Below are 14,013 nucleotides of genomic sequence, written 5' to 3'. Positions count from 1 at the left end.
GCGGGAGGTGTCGGTGCGGCCGTCTCCGCCCCGCGCTCAGCCAGGCTCGGCCGCTGCCCGGGTGGATGGGATGGAAGCAGGACCCTCGGGAGCAGGTACCGCGCGGGGGCCCCGGGCACCGGGTGGGGAATGCAGTGGGGTGTAGGGGGTGCAGTGCAGCGCGGTGTTGTGGGGTGCAGTATTATGCAGTCGGTCGGGGGGCAGTGGTTTGAGAGTGCAGTGCTCTGTAGTGGGGTAGGGGGCGCCATGCAGTGAGCAGTGCAGTGTAATGGGTAGGGGGCACAGTGCGGTGAGGGGGGGACGCTGCATTGGGGTGGGGGTGCAGTGTTGTGCAGTGGTTTGGGGTGCAGTGAGCTACAGTGTTCTGTAGTGGGTGAGGGGCACCATGCAGTGGGCAGTGTAGTCCAATGGGTAGGGGGTGCGGTGCTGTTGCGAGTGCTGTGCGGTGGAGGTACACTGCATTGGGGTGGGGGCACAGTCAAGTAGGGGGTTATGGTAGGAGATAGTGTTCTGTAGCGAGTTAGGGGTGCCATGCTGTGGACAGTGCAGTGCAGTGGGTAGGGGGTGCAGTGCAGTTGGGAGTGCCATGGGGTGAGCAGTGCACTGCATTGGGGTGGGGTGCAGTGGAGTAGAGGGTTGTAGTAGGGGGTTGATGCAGTGACTTGGAGTGCAGGGTTATGCAATGGGTTAGGGATACTGTGGGGTGGGGGTGCAGCAGCAGATGCCATGCAGTGGGGTAGGGGTTGCAGAGGAAATGCAGTGTAGTGGTTGGGGGGTGCAAAGGGGGAGGCAGCACAGTGTGCAGGGAGGAGCTGGGGCTCCGTTGGGGAGGCCATGCATTGTTGGGGCAAGGCAGAGTGGTTGGGGCTGGGAGGGGGGAGCTAGTACAGCTTGCTGCAGGGCTGCAAGTGCCTGGGGTAGGGGCAGTGGAGCATAGAGGGTTGTTTCTGGCTGTTAGAGAGGCACTGTGCAGCGTAAGGGATGGACCGCAGTGGGGGCCAGTTGATTTGGTGCTGGGTCACATGGCAAGCAGGCTGAGGGGGTGAAGGGGAAGAGGAGCAGCAGGTACAGGCATCCCGTGGGGGTGAGTGGCTGTGAAGTGGGGACCAGAAAGGCTTCAGACAGCGGGAGGGGGTATCTGAGTGGACTGTGTTGCAAGAGGGGGGTTTCTTCAGGGAGAGAGGGCAGCACAGGGGGGGAGGATAGTGCAGGGGCTGTACTGTGCTTCACCTGCTGCAGGAGGGGGTGCAGGATGTAGCTGGCCCAATGAGGGGTTGCAGCTCTGCTACATGGGGTTAGAAGATGGGAGGGATCCTTTAAGCTGCCTACCCAGCTGGGAGTCTTGTATGGCCCAGTAAGAGCTTCATGGGGTGCTGGGAACAGAGCTGGGTTTAGGAGAGGGGGTTGCTGACTAATCAGGGAAGGCATTGTGCTATTTTATGAGGTGGGGAGGGGACCTGGGGGGCTTGGGCCCCTGTGAAGGGCAGCGTAGGAGTCAAACAGTAGGTGCATGCCCTTGCTGAGGGCCGGGTGTACACACAGGTTCGACTGCCATGGTCCGAGACTGTCACAGGCTCTGTTATGGCACCAAACTTCTCAAGTGACTTGTTTTTCAAGGGTGACAAACCTATCTCGCCCCCCGTGTTTCTTCTCTACCCAGCCTCTGTCCTTGTGTACAAAGAAAATGCCTCGGGTAAGAGGTGGCAAAAAGCCTGGCCTGAAAGTGGGAACGATAACGCTCTCTTGTTAGGACACAAGGGCCAATTGCTGCTGCTTTCTGGTGACAGAATGAAGCGGTTTCTGTCTCTCTGAGGTTTGAGGCATGCGCAAAGCTGGGGCTTTCTCTGCATGCTTGACAGCTGGAGAGGGGAGGCAGGGACTGTTGCTAAAGAGATTCATCTGGGTACATCAACATTGTTCTCCCCCCAGCATGCCCAGTTAAATGGGAACAGCTAACAAATGGTCTCATCATTGGCCTTTCTTCAGACACTAATTCTTTTTAAACCTGCCCCTTCCAAACTTGACTTGGATTTCTTTTTCCATACGGTTCTGCAGAGCATTTAATTCTCTTTAATGCGGTATCTGTGAACAACTTGATCGCAAACGTAGTTCTGAGTTGTGTGGTGTGGCTTGAAATAGAGGGAAGAGGTTGACAAGGCCAGAAGGAGGGAGAGAGGGGAAGTCCTTGGCTTCCATTGGACTCATGAAGCCAGGCTGAGCCTGATGCCTGTTAAAATGTGATTGCATGGGGTAAAGTAACCTTTGCTTGGAAATACTAAAGTGTGAGTTAGTGTGCCAGTGTTGTAAGTGTGGTGCAAGAACATCTTCAGCTGTGTCTGGACTGGGGAGAACAATGTGCCAGTTCTTGATATTAGCCTATTCATGTTCTGCCTGACATGACCTAGAAATGAGCAAGAGTCTGGGTTTTCACTCCTGACTCCACTGGCAACTTGGTGTGTGGCTTATGGGTAAGTTGTTTCTCCTTTTTCTGCCTCCAGTTTCTTACCTGATAAAGAGGGGCAGGGCTGTACTTCCCATAGATTTACTTTGAGATGTGCTGAGGAAAATCTGTGTATCGGGGTAGACCTGCATTCTTTTCTGCTGAGCCTGTGTGAGATAAAGTATCATATTCAAACTCCTGCAGTGTTGTGTGGACTGGACATCAGGTTTTGGGACCCTGGTGGCTTAGACCAATTGGGTCTTATGCCCCTTGGCAACATTACTTACAGGTTTCCCTTGATTTATGCTGTACATGCGTTCCTGGAGAACAGCACATAAATCGAATTCTTGTAAAACGAATCCACTTCACAATGCAACAAATAGGGATAGGTTCCCATGGTGGGGAGGGAGGGAGGGAGTGAGGCTGGGACTAGGAAAGGGGCAGGGGGAGGGATGCCACTCCTGGGGCTACGCAAGACAGCAAAGCAGAGGAAACAGAGTGGCACTCACCCCAGCCCCAGCTGCAGCAGCCCCAGAAGTGGCTGGCACCAGCCGCCTTCAGCTGCTGGGCTGCACTGTGCTCTGCTCTTGGGCTGTGCCGTGCGCTGGTGGAGGAAGCTAGTGTCGGCTGCTCCCGGGGCCGCTGCAGCTGGGGCTGGGGTGAGTGGGGCCACGGCCCATTTCCCTCCCCCCGACAGACTTACCTGTTTGGGCAGAGGGGCATCTATGCTGATTGCATAAGAGTGAACTTACCTTGCATATAACAAATTAAGGGTCTAAATATGCTCGTCGCATAAGAGCAAATTCTCATATAAAGAACCCGCATAAATTGAGGGAAACCTGTAATTGCCAGGGCTGGGATGGGGATGGAGTGATGGTTAACTTTAAAATCAAAGCAGAATCTTGTCCCTAGGGCCATCACTGCCTTGTCTTGATCTGAAATAGTGTCTTGTTTTGGGAGGTGGGATAGGTAATTCCAAACTGTGGCTATTGGTATAAACCCATGAATAGTTTGGTTTGGACATGTACCACATTAACTGAACGGTAAGGCCTGTCGGAGCAGTACACTCTGATTATCACAGTGCTGCAGTAACTTGGTGTCTAATATACAGTGTGTAGTGGGCACCTTTGTGAAAAACTTACTGGGAGAAATGCAGTTCTCATTGTTGCTCTTATTGCTGTTGCAGTGGTAGATACATGTCTCAGCTGCACTTCACCCCAGTGAGAGATCCCCTTGGCACCTCTCCAGGATTGTCTTGGAGGGGCCAGCTCTTCACAGTTTCTGCCAAGTTTGGAAGCTTCAAGCTATGCTGATGCAGCGTGAGAGACACTGGGCTTTGTGCACATCAGGCCTGTGTGGGTCACTTGAGATTTTTTTGCTGTTTATTTTTAAGGAAAAATGTTAGTGTCCCAGGTCAAATGAGCCAGATCAGTTCCAAATCATTCAAAAAAACCCCAAACCTTTTGTGGCCCTACTACCAGCGAGTATCCTCCACCCCAAACTTTTCAGCCTGGGGCTTCAGATACTTCCAAATCCTTTGGCAGGCATTCTGTGTGCATGCCCAAGCCTGTGGGCTTAGGGTTCAGATGCTCCCCAGTTTCGCTTGCCCTCAGCCGTATGACTGCAGGAACAAACTAGGGAGGAGTCTCCCATTTCCGTAAAGTCAGTGTGTAGCAGGGATCTTCCCTCTGGAAGCTGGCTGGTGGGAAGCTAACTGTGAGGCTTTAGTAGGGAGTCCTGTCCACAAGCAAACAAGGATGCACCCTCCACTACCCAAAGCCATTTTAAAGCCACCTACTTGGTCAAGGCATTGCCCCTGCCACCATCGTGGTCCCAGTATTTCCCCTGCCAGGTCACTGAGGTACTAACTACCACATCTTAGACTGTGGAGATGAAAAAGATCCCCTTTACTCTTGGGCTAGAGCAGGGCATTCATACTCATTGTCTCTTGTGGCTGAGCATCTCTGCTTAATCCATAAATTTAATGGATCTTGGCACTAAGCATCTCTCTTGACCTTCCCCTGGCGCTCTGTCTTGTAAAATGTACTACTTTTGCCTCCAGTCTGGCTTTGAAATCTGTAACGAGAGTTTTATATGCAGAAGATACCTTGTTTATATGCAAGGACATGGAAAAGAGCTGTTTTGATTACTATTAACTTGGTTGAGGGGGGCATGGGCCTCTGAGCATATATAGCACAATAAACAAAATGGGGGTGTATCTGCATTAAAATGTAATAATATACATGGGATTTCTAGGCCCGTGAACAGTATAAACAGTTCTGATTTAACCATAACCAGTATCAAGAGAAGGAAAAAGGCCCACCTCAGTCCTCCTTGTTCTACCCCATGCTCCATTATTGATAGCCTAAGTGTTCAGATAACTCTTGTACCAAATAATATCTCAGTCTTGATCACTGAGAGTAATGTATACAGAAGAATTTAATATAAGCATGTAGAGCATGAATGAGCAGGAAGATACTAGAGAGGAACTTGTCCTTTTCTGCTTTAAACAGCACATGGTTAAGTAGTCAAGTTTTGGGAAAGAAGGAAACTAAGAACGCAGGCGTGAACATGGTGACTTAAATATCAAACCCAACCTCTCCCAAACCTGTTGTCCCCTTCTATCCCTTGTAAACTTCTTAAATATTAAGCGTTGTCTTTCCACATTAACTCTGCAAAAGACCGGCAGTTGTTTCTTTTTATCTGCAGGAAACACAAAGCTATGTGTGGGTATGTCTAGGACAGGATTATTTCAAGAAACAAAGCTGGAAGAAGTACCTTGCCTCAAGGCAATGTGTATGATTTAGCTCTAAATGCTTCCTGTCATGTAGCTCTAAACCTGAAAAGAACAAATGTGTGACAAATGATTAAAATGGAAAATGTTCAAAGAAATCAGGAGCCACAGTCGGACTGAAATTACTCTGCGAGGATGCTTTTTTTCTTCTGTGTGGCTTTTTTGGTAATATGCTGCTTGCTGTACGTGGTTTTAATTGTATGATGTGGAAGAAACCAGAGTTTAGATTGCTCTCTAGATTGGGAAAACGTGCACCCAGCTACAGTAAAATTTCCTAGGAAGATGTGACTGTCTTTGACCTCAGCCTGTCTCTCGACTAGAAAGTCAAAATTTGGAAAGCCTGCAGGTCCAGGCACCTCCAGTGGAGTGTCTTAAATGAGCATGTATAAATTGTTGCTGGTACAAATATGAGTAGTTGCAGCTTCAAGACACTGGAAAGCAGGGACCTGGGGCTCACAATCCACTGCTGAAGAGCATGGGCTGTTAATCCAGTCTTAAGATACTGGGAGCATCTCATGAACAACCAGTCTTCCTCCAGAATACTGCTGGCTTTCCCTATACGATTGACAAACATCTGTTTCCATGTATAGACTTATATATGGGCAGTATATATGGGGGTTTCTTGCACCTTCCTCTGCAGCAGCTACTGGTCACTGTCAGATGGAGATTTGGAAGGAATGGACCTCTGGGCTGGTACAGTCTAGTGTTTCTTACGTGCTATATGAGTTACAGCATAGTGCATTCTCCCACAGAGAAGTAGTTTGATGTAGCATACATTTCAGGGACAGGGCTGGAAGGGACCTGGGAAGATCATTGAGTCCAGCCCCCTGCCCCAGGATCCGAGTGCCCCAGGATCTCACCATAGGATCCGAGTGCTATTCTTCTAAGTGAACGTGATTGCCATGTCTCCAGCCTACTCTTTACTGGACGCTAGCAGAGTTGGGTTTGGTTCAGCCCTGCAGTGGTGTAACTGTGCCAGGCAGAGTCTGGTGAGGGAGGTGTGATCCCTGATGGGTACGGCTGTATTGATAGAAGCGTCGGTATAGATGCAACTATTTCAGCAAAACTGGCTGTACCAGAAAAGCAGTGCCACTCTGGGAGCTGAGCTTGGGGCAGCAGTAAAAGCCCAGCTTTACCAGTTCAGTGGTGTTCACACTGAGTCCTTTCCTGGCATTCTTTGTGGATATTCCTATGATTCACAGAATAGATACGACCTCTGAAGAAGCAAAGCCTGTGGCTGGGGTGAGCCTCACTTCTGCGTTGGTCACAGCTCTTGTTTCCCTCTTGCCCAGAACTGGTGTGCTGTTCAGTTCTCCATGCTGCAAGGAGCACTACAGTCCAGCCAGACAGGTCCCAGGCTGTATGACATGAAGCATCTTGGTTTGATATTGGGCTCGGCATGGCTCTGTCAGAAGAGTGGCTTTTTGCATGAGCTCCTGAGCCAACAAACGGGCCCTGATCCTGCTGCAGATGGACCTGTTGTTTTGGGGTAGTTAAACTCAAGGGCACTGGACCAACCTTTCAAGTACAGCGTGGTTTGGGAGCAAAGATGGTAAGTGAGAGATGGCCACTCCAAAATGTCCTGGATGCCAGTGTCCATCGCAAAACCACCCGTTTGTGGAGGATAGAATTGTTACTGCTGCCTGACACTTGCATTTACTGCTACAATCTGAATTAAAAATATACGTGGGGGCCAGGTGTTGTACAGCGTGCAGATGTAACACTGAGCTGGTCCCTACCTCGCACCAGATAACACATGGATATGACAAATGGGGACCACAGTGGAATGACATGAATGTGTGCAGGGAACTTGTATTTCCTAAATACTGTCCGCAGTGGAGGTGCAAGAACTGGAGGCTGGTCATGGTGCGTCTCTTCATAACCTATTGCGGCAAAATGCCATTCGCTTTCCCAACTAGTGTGAGAGTTGCCAGTCTCAGGATTGAAATGTGTTGCCAAAGCCAGTCTCAGGATTGAAATGTTGTGAAGACTTAGCATTTCATAGGAACTTTGTTAAACAGTGCTCAGAAAAACTCATAGTCACTGTTTAGGTGGTATCTCCCTGGGGTTTTTAATCATTGGATGTTACGGTTGATGTCTCAAATTACTAAGAAACAAGCAAAATATGCTGCATCATATTTACTAGTGTGTAAAGTATTTAATTATTAAAACAAGACGTCTCAAATTAAATGAGCAAAGTGCATCTTGTGGTGTGTTCTCTTTGTGTTTCATCTGTTTTAATTGCTACTATGCAAATTCCAATGCCTTGTCAAGCTGAACTTGCAGCGGAGACTCTCCGCAAAGCTCTGGGGTTGGATGCAGAGGTTTGCCACAACATGAATGCAGGAAAGACGCAGAACTCTATGGACTGTGGGTGATTTTTAATTTGGCAGCTTCAATTTAGATACTTGTGATTTCCCAGCCGAAAGCTGAGGTTCTGACACTGTGTAACAATAAGCTTTACACTTTAAGGCTCTCAGTGCAGCGTCTACAAAGAGCTAAACTGCTTTCAAAAGTAAATACTATAGTAAAACAGATTAGTGCCCGTTTCTGCGTTTCTTGGACACAGTTGCTGAAATCCAAGCCAGAAGCAATACTTGGGTGGCTGTACAATTCACTTTTTCCCCCCAGAAGGCTGGCCTTGGAGCATGCTGACAGGTTTAATGCTTTGAATCAGTGTTTTCAGTGTGAGCGCTCTGCCTGCCATGTGGTCATATTCTAATTATACTCAGTTTAGTGTTGAACCAGAAAGCCACTACAGCCAACATTAACCTAATTGCATTTAAAGTAACTCATGTGACAAAGAATTAACATTAGGCAGTGAGTGCAAACTTGTGGATTTGCAGAGATTAGATAAAGGAAAGTGCTTTTTATAAAATCTGTTGCCTATATGCGTTTTTCCTGCGCCTTGTATAAAATAACATTTTTTGTTGCTAGCTTATTGGCTGCATTGGTGGTAAATAATTTTTCTTTAGTATGTAAAAATAAAATCCTTCATACAGACGCAGTAAGGAGACTGATTCTTGGAGTGATTTTCATTTCAAAAAAGAAAAAAAGGGAATTTGAGCCCAGAAACCTCTGCATCTGCTGGATAGCACTTTTAGCAAATGAAACTGTTCTGTTGTAATTAGCTATTTAGTAGTAGCAGCTTATAAGTTTTGTTGTTTTGAGCCCATTTGCTGCACTGGGGAAAAACAAGACAAGAAAACAGGTGCTGGTGATTCTCTTGCAGAGTTAAATTTCAATCATAGCCTGAAGAATAAACGTGAGGGGACTGCAGATGGAGATGCACTTCTGCTCTGACTTATTTGTGTGCGTGTTTGAGGGCTGCCGAGGGAGGCAAACCGTTTGCCCTGGAAATGTGTTAGCAGGGCACATTGTTGAACAAGTTCTGGGGTCCTGTTTTTTTGGAAACATTGCGGGGGAGAGAAAATTATATTGATTTATTGGAGTCTCCAGAAATAGAGGTCCACATTTTGCTTGTCTCTGTACACAACAGAAAATGCAACCCTTGCCCCTTCAAACTTAATAGATTGATTCCGTTGTTGTCTTCCTCCAGAATATATTGTCCATCATTGCCACTGGCTTTCCAATGCTGAGAAGATTTGTTTGAATCCACTGGACGCTTTGTGGACCTGATACAGGATGGAAGATCATTCAGGGTTTATGGGGGACTGTGGGGAGGTTGTGATTAATGGCCTTTCTCAGCTTCTGGCCATGCCGGTGGGTGACAGCCCGTGTGCTCACTCACTGCTTTTGTAAAAAAACGCTTTTTCTTTGTAAGCTGGTTTGTATTTTTTTTTTTCTCAGCTTCCTTATTTTAGTCTTTTAACGTGCGGTGGGAGGTGTGGGGGTGGCGGGGGCTGAAACTCTGCCATGTAGAGAAACTCCCTCTTTTGTTTCTATCCAGTTCCAGTGGGCTGTCTTTTTTTAAAATTTGCAGCGTTTGGAGCGGATTTAAATTGACATGTTAATTTCATGCTGCCCCACACGCTACTAGCGCTCTCGCCCATCCGGCAGCTGTCGGTCAGTCAGTCTCGTGTGTTGGCCAGCTGTTACCATAAATATATAAACAAAGCGTATTTCAGCACTAATCACCCCAAATGGCTCCCTGTTGGATCCCCCCTTCCCCAGCCATCCTGAAAGAACTGGCTGGCTGAGCAGAAGGCTGTTTCTTCCTGTGATTGCAGGGACGGAGCCCAGAGGGTTCTGGTGAGAAGTTAGGAGAGCTCTCCCATTACACCTCTGTCTTAATGCCCTGGGGGCACTGCTTTTGTGTGTGAAAGTCTGTGATTCCTCCCAGTCTGCTGAATTTATAATGGCAGGCAGATTTTATACTGCTCACTGAATGCATTGTGCTCCAGCAAAAACACTAGCCCCCCAGGCCCTGTGCCTCAGTGCCCTCATTTACATGACAAAGTGGGAGTTTATGCAGCTTTACCATGGAGAGTTGAGGTATGCAGAGAGAACCCCCTGTCTCCGGGCAGTTTGGGTCACTCTTAACAAGGCCACTTCTTCCCGGGTGCAACTTAGGCATTCCACTGATGCCCCTTCCCGGCTGCTCTGCCGCTTGCATTTGCTCGCTTCCCTCCAGCAGGATGTGGTGGCTTTGCATCTTGTTCAGCTGTTCTGCACACTTGCAGGGCGGTTGTCTGGCATGGGGAGGATTTAGCAAGTGTAAATCCTCTGTGCATGGAAATGAAGCCAGTAGAAGCTACAGATGCTCATCATCTCCCCATGTCTGGCCCACAGATATTTAGGCACAAATACTTTTGTTGCCCACAAATGCTTCTAGCTGCTGTTTTGTTTCTGTTGTTGTTGTTGGGTTTTTGGGGTTTGGTTTTTTTTTTTTTTTCAAACAACCTTCCCTTTCTTTAAGTGGGGGGCCAAACGTTTTCGGCAGGCATGCTGCAAACTAGCTTTGCACTCTTCCCAGGTGCCATTCCAGTCCCTTTCCCCTGTCTGATCTGCTTTCTGCTCCCTGCCCTGTCTCCTGCTCTGCTACCTGTCCGCTTCCTAGTCTGCTGCATGCCACACGCAGAGGCTGCCCATGCCATTTGAGGTACACATGCAGCAGGTTGCCCACCTCTGCTTTAGACTCTGGTTTATCTCATGCTGCAGGTTGCAGTGGTCGTCCAGCATACGTGGTGCAGTGTGAAGAGTTCCCTGAAGCCCTTGGTACACATGTTCCTCCAGTGTTGCGCGCACACTGCCCCCCCCTCCCCGGATGCTTGGCTGTCAGGGTGCTGGGCTTCTGAATTGCAGTTAGGCAGGACTCCTCCTTTCCTTGCCTACTAGCTTGGGCTTGAAAACCCTAGCAGGTGGCTGCAGGCAACAGCTGCATTGCATTAGAGCAGTGCCCTGGTGAGAAATCCAGCCTGGGAAGCTCTAGAGGTCCGTCAATTCCTACCAGTGTGGCATCTTAAGGACCTTTATCTTGAGCTCCATCTGGCTAACAGGTGTCTGATAGAAGCAGCTCTCTTTTGGTCGTTATGCATCATGCTGGCCTCCCGGTATCCAACGGAGGCTTTGCCTGCCAAGGTTTTATAAATGCTACGATTTATCTACATCATCCCCACTGGGCCTTGCTGCACTTGGTTCTGCGCAAATGTAACAAAAGAGGCAGCGATTATTGATTTGAAAGTGTTTTGAAATCAAAGTAGCTGTCCCTGTGGTTGCAAAAGCATCATGAAAAAGGCTGTGAAGGTTGCTCTGGTAGACAGGTTGTCTGAGAGACAGTTTTCAGGCTCCCAGCCCTTTGCTCTTACCACTGGCTCACACTACCTCCCAGAAGTTGGGTTTCCATCGTCAGGGGAATGCTGAGTTACCCGTGGCCCTTTCAGGGACAGGGATGCCTGTGACTTCTTTAACTCTGTGTTAGTCCCTTAAGTAGCCTCTGTGCTGATTTTGATTTCCTCCTTTCTGACCTGGATGTCATAGACCAACTTCCGCATCTTTATGAAATCCCTCTTTTCTAATGGTTCCTGTAATGATGCCTGCTTTTGAGGGGAGAGGCCCTGTCCAAGCAGGGATGTCTGATTGAATCACGTTGCAGTCAGTATTTTTCTGTGCCTGAGTTTGAATTCTTGAGCCAGCTCATGCACGTTACTTAAGGTGAACTGCTTTGTGTGTGTTTAATTCATAGGATTGATTAATTGTTAGGCTTTCATGAAGCATTTTGAGAGTCTTTCAGATTTGTAAATGCCATGGCTTATGTGGCACTAGGCTTGCGAGGCCCTGACACCATGGTGCATTCAGAGTCCTGCTTCCCTTAGCTTGCGTATTGCATTTTTTGGGAACCTGTCTCTGGACAGGCCTTATGAGAGAGACCAGTTGTGTGTGTGTGTCACGTGGAAGTAGCCATCACTAACTGGAGGGGACCTGGTGGAGTAGATCTCAGGTGGCCAGTGAAGTAGAAAGTGCCGTCCTTTGCAGCAGCATCTCAGTGGGGAATAAGTAACTGCATGGTTCCTTTGCCCCTATTTAGAACTGCAGGGTATGCTGCAGTGTGACTTGGTGGGGCTAACTGTGAATTTTCAGTAGTGGAGCAAGCTTCTAAAACTGCAGATCTCTTGGGCGCTGCAGTTTGAATAGCAGCCTCCAGCTCCAGAGAGCCTCCTTCAAGGAACAAGGGCACCAATTACCTTGGAATCAGTGTCTTGTTCTTGGAACCAGCATTTCTGTGCATTGCCCATAGCTCTGCCACTGACTGACAGTGTGACGTTAGGCAAGTTGCTTGCTGCTTTTTTGCCTGTTTGCACCATATAAGATGAGGGATTACCCTACATCACAGGGGGAGACTGGGGCCTGCTTCATGCCTGTGATGTGCTCTAAGATTTTCAGTCAAAGTGGCACAAGGAGGTGTAGTGCTGATAGTGGCTCTTCTGTCCTTTTCATACAGGATTATTGATGATTCGGTCTACTTGATATCATAGAAAAACAGGGCTGGAAGGGCCCTCAGGAGGTCCTGTAGTCCAGCCCCCTACTCAAGGCAGGACCACCCCTGTCTAAACTGAAAGAGTCAGTCCTATTGGGAATCGTGCTGTGCGAGACACTTGCTTTTACTGAATTGTTTGAGCACAGCTTAATAGTTTCTTAAAAGGGAATCGGAGATGGTTTGTGTATATTTTTACCCCTGGGAGTTTTGCAAGAATCGCTAGCAGATTCCAGTACAGAGTGGAGCGGGGCCAGGGATGATCCAGCAGTGCTTGCAAATGCCAATTTGCAATTGCTAACCAGGACTTAAAATTGCACACGACTTCCAGCCAGTGAGCTGGTGATTGCCAAAACAAAATGTTAGTCATGTGGAGATGTGAATTCTGCTGTAAGTAGCTCATAATAAAGTTGTTTTCTTCAAATGAGTTTAATCTCTGGGGCTCAGCAGAGTACTTTCTCTCCAGGACCGATATGGTCTGGGTTAGTGCCCCTCTGAGCAGCCCCAGCTCACTAGTTCAGTCTTGGTATCAGCATCTGACTTTCCTTGAGGGTAGAAAGCGGATAGAGGTGCACCTTGTAGATGAACTAAATCATAGGGTTAGTCTATAATGTGCATCTCTGCCCTGCTATCTGCCTCACTTCCGACTAACCTGACCACCTACCTCTCTTTCCTCTTGAGGGTGTTAAGCTGTGGGTGGAAATGTTTGGACCTGACCTCCTCAGAGGCTGCAAAGATAGTGCTGCCTTCCTCTTCTGCACAGAAACCCACTGGACTTGTAGGAGCCAACCTTCCTGGCAGGTGTGCTGCAAATTAGCCCCCCATCCTCCCTGAGTGGCACTCCAATCCTTTTCCCTGCCCAGTCAGCTGCTCTGTTTTCTGCCCCTTGCCCTGTGCTCCTCTCTCAAACTGTTCCTCTGTTTTTGTGCCCCCTGCCTTTGCTTTCTGCCCCATCTGCTGCTGTGGTGCCTGTCCCCTCTGGGGTCTGTTGCATGCCATCATGTCACTTGTGGCATGAGTGCTGCAGGTTAGCCAGCCCAGTCCTTAAACACAGAGTGGAGCTTACATAGTTCAATGTGGCCAGCAGTCTGGACTGGTAGCTGAACACACAGTGTTTCATGTAACATAGGCTTATGAAGCATTTTTCCTGTTTCCTGGCTCTGTCTATTGCTTATCTCTCTCTGTGCATCTGTGCAGTTTGATGTTGCTTGCCACAGGGTTCAGTAGCTGTGCTAGCTTTTTAACATCTGCTAGGAGAGCTGACCCATGAATGTAGGGACCTTTTGATGTATTTTTTTTTTTTTGAATTACAGAAGATACAAGTAAAGAGGTGGTGCTATGGCTAGCAAGTAATACATGACTTGTGGTGGGATCTGACTGCAAGCTGAAAATTGTAGTAGTTGGGGCTACTTGGCTTTTTTGTTTGCTAATGACTTTATTTGCCAAAGCCAGGAATTACAGAGGTAGTACTCTTACACAGTGCTGTCCTCTGTATTTGACACTGCTGTGTAGGACAGAGGATCCTTAGGTGGTGTTCCTGGTTCCCCTGTTCAGTCACTACCAGGGAATGTGCCACTTCCAGGCCCCTAGCAGTTAATCAGATCTTAAGTAGTAAGTTGGCTGTACATTAATAGGTAATGTTATGATGAAACAAGGAATACGCTACAAAGTTCTTGCATGGACAAAATGTGTAATGACTTTGTGGTTGGTTTCCACTGTGCCTTAAATTGAATGTGTGGCCAGGCATCAGCTGATCAGGACTCCCAGCCTCTGGGGCACAGCAGACCCTATATCTCTGATGCACTCCCATGGTGGGGAGTCTTGATCAGCTGCCTGCCGCTCCCA

At 48.3% G+C, this 14,013-nt stretch overlaps 1 protein-coding gene across 3 annotated transcripts in view; it reads left to right on the top strand.

The window, feature by feature from the left end:
* Positions 1-6: 6 nt before the first annotated feature.
* The window catches only part of LOC109294022 (protein argonaute-1), a 48,263-nt gene continuing 34,256 nt past the window's right edge, over positions 7-14,013 (top strand). For all 3 annotated transcript variants that reach the window (XM_019512209.1, XM_019512208.1, XM_019512210.1), the window contains exon 1: positions 7-95. In XM_019512209.1, the coding sequence (XP_019367754.1) occupies positions 71-95 (25 nt within the window). In that variant the 5' untranslated portion in view covers positions 7-70. The remainder of the gene's footprint in view (positions 96-14,013) is intronic.

Source organism: Gavialis gangeticus, unplaced genomic scaffold (assembly GCF_001723915.1).
Source record: "Gavialis gangeticus isolate Ggan-Ray unplaced genomic scaffold, GavGan_comp1, whole genome shotgun sequence".
Classification (NCBI taxonomy): domain Eukaryota; kingdom Metazoa; phylum Chordata; order Crocodylia; family Gavialidae; genus Gavialis; species Gavialis gangeticus.
Note: the sequence above shows the minus strand (reverse complement) of the source record. Positions and strands in the feature narration are given on the sequence as shown.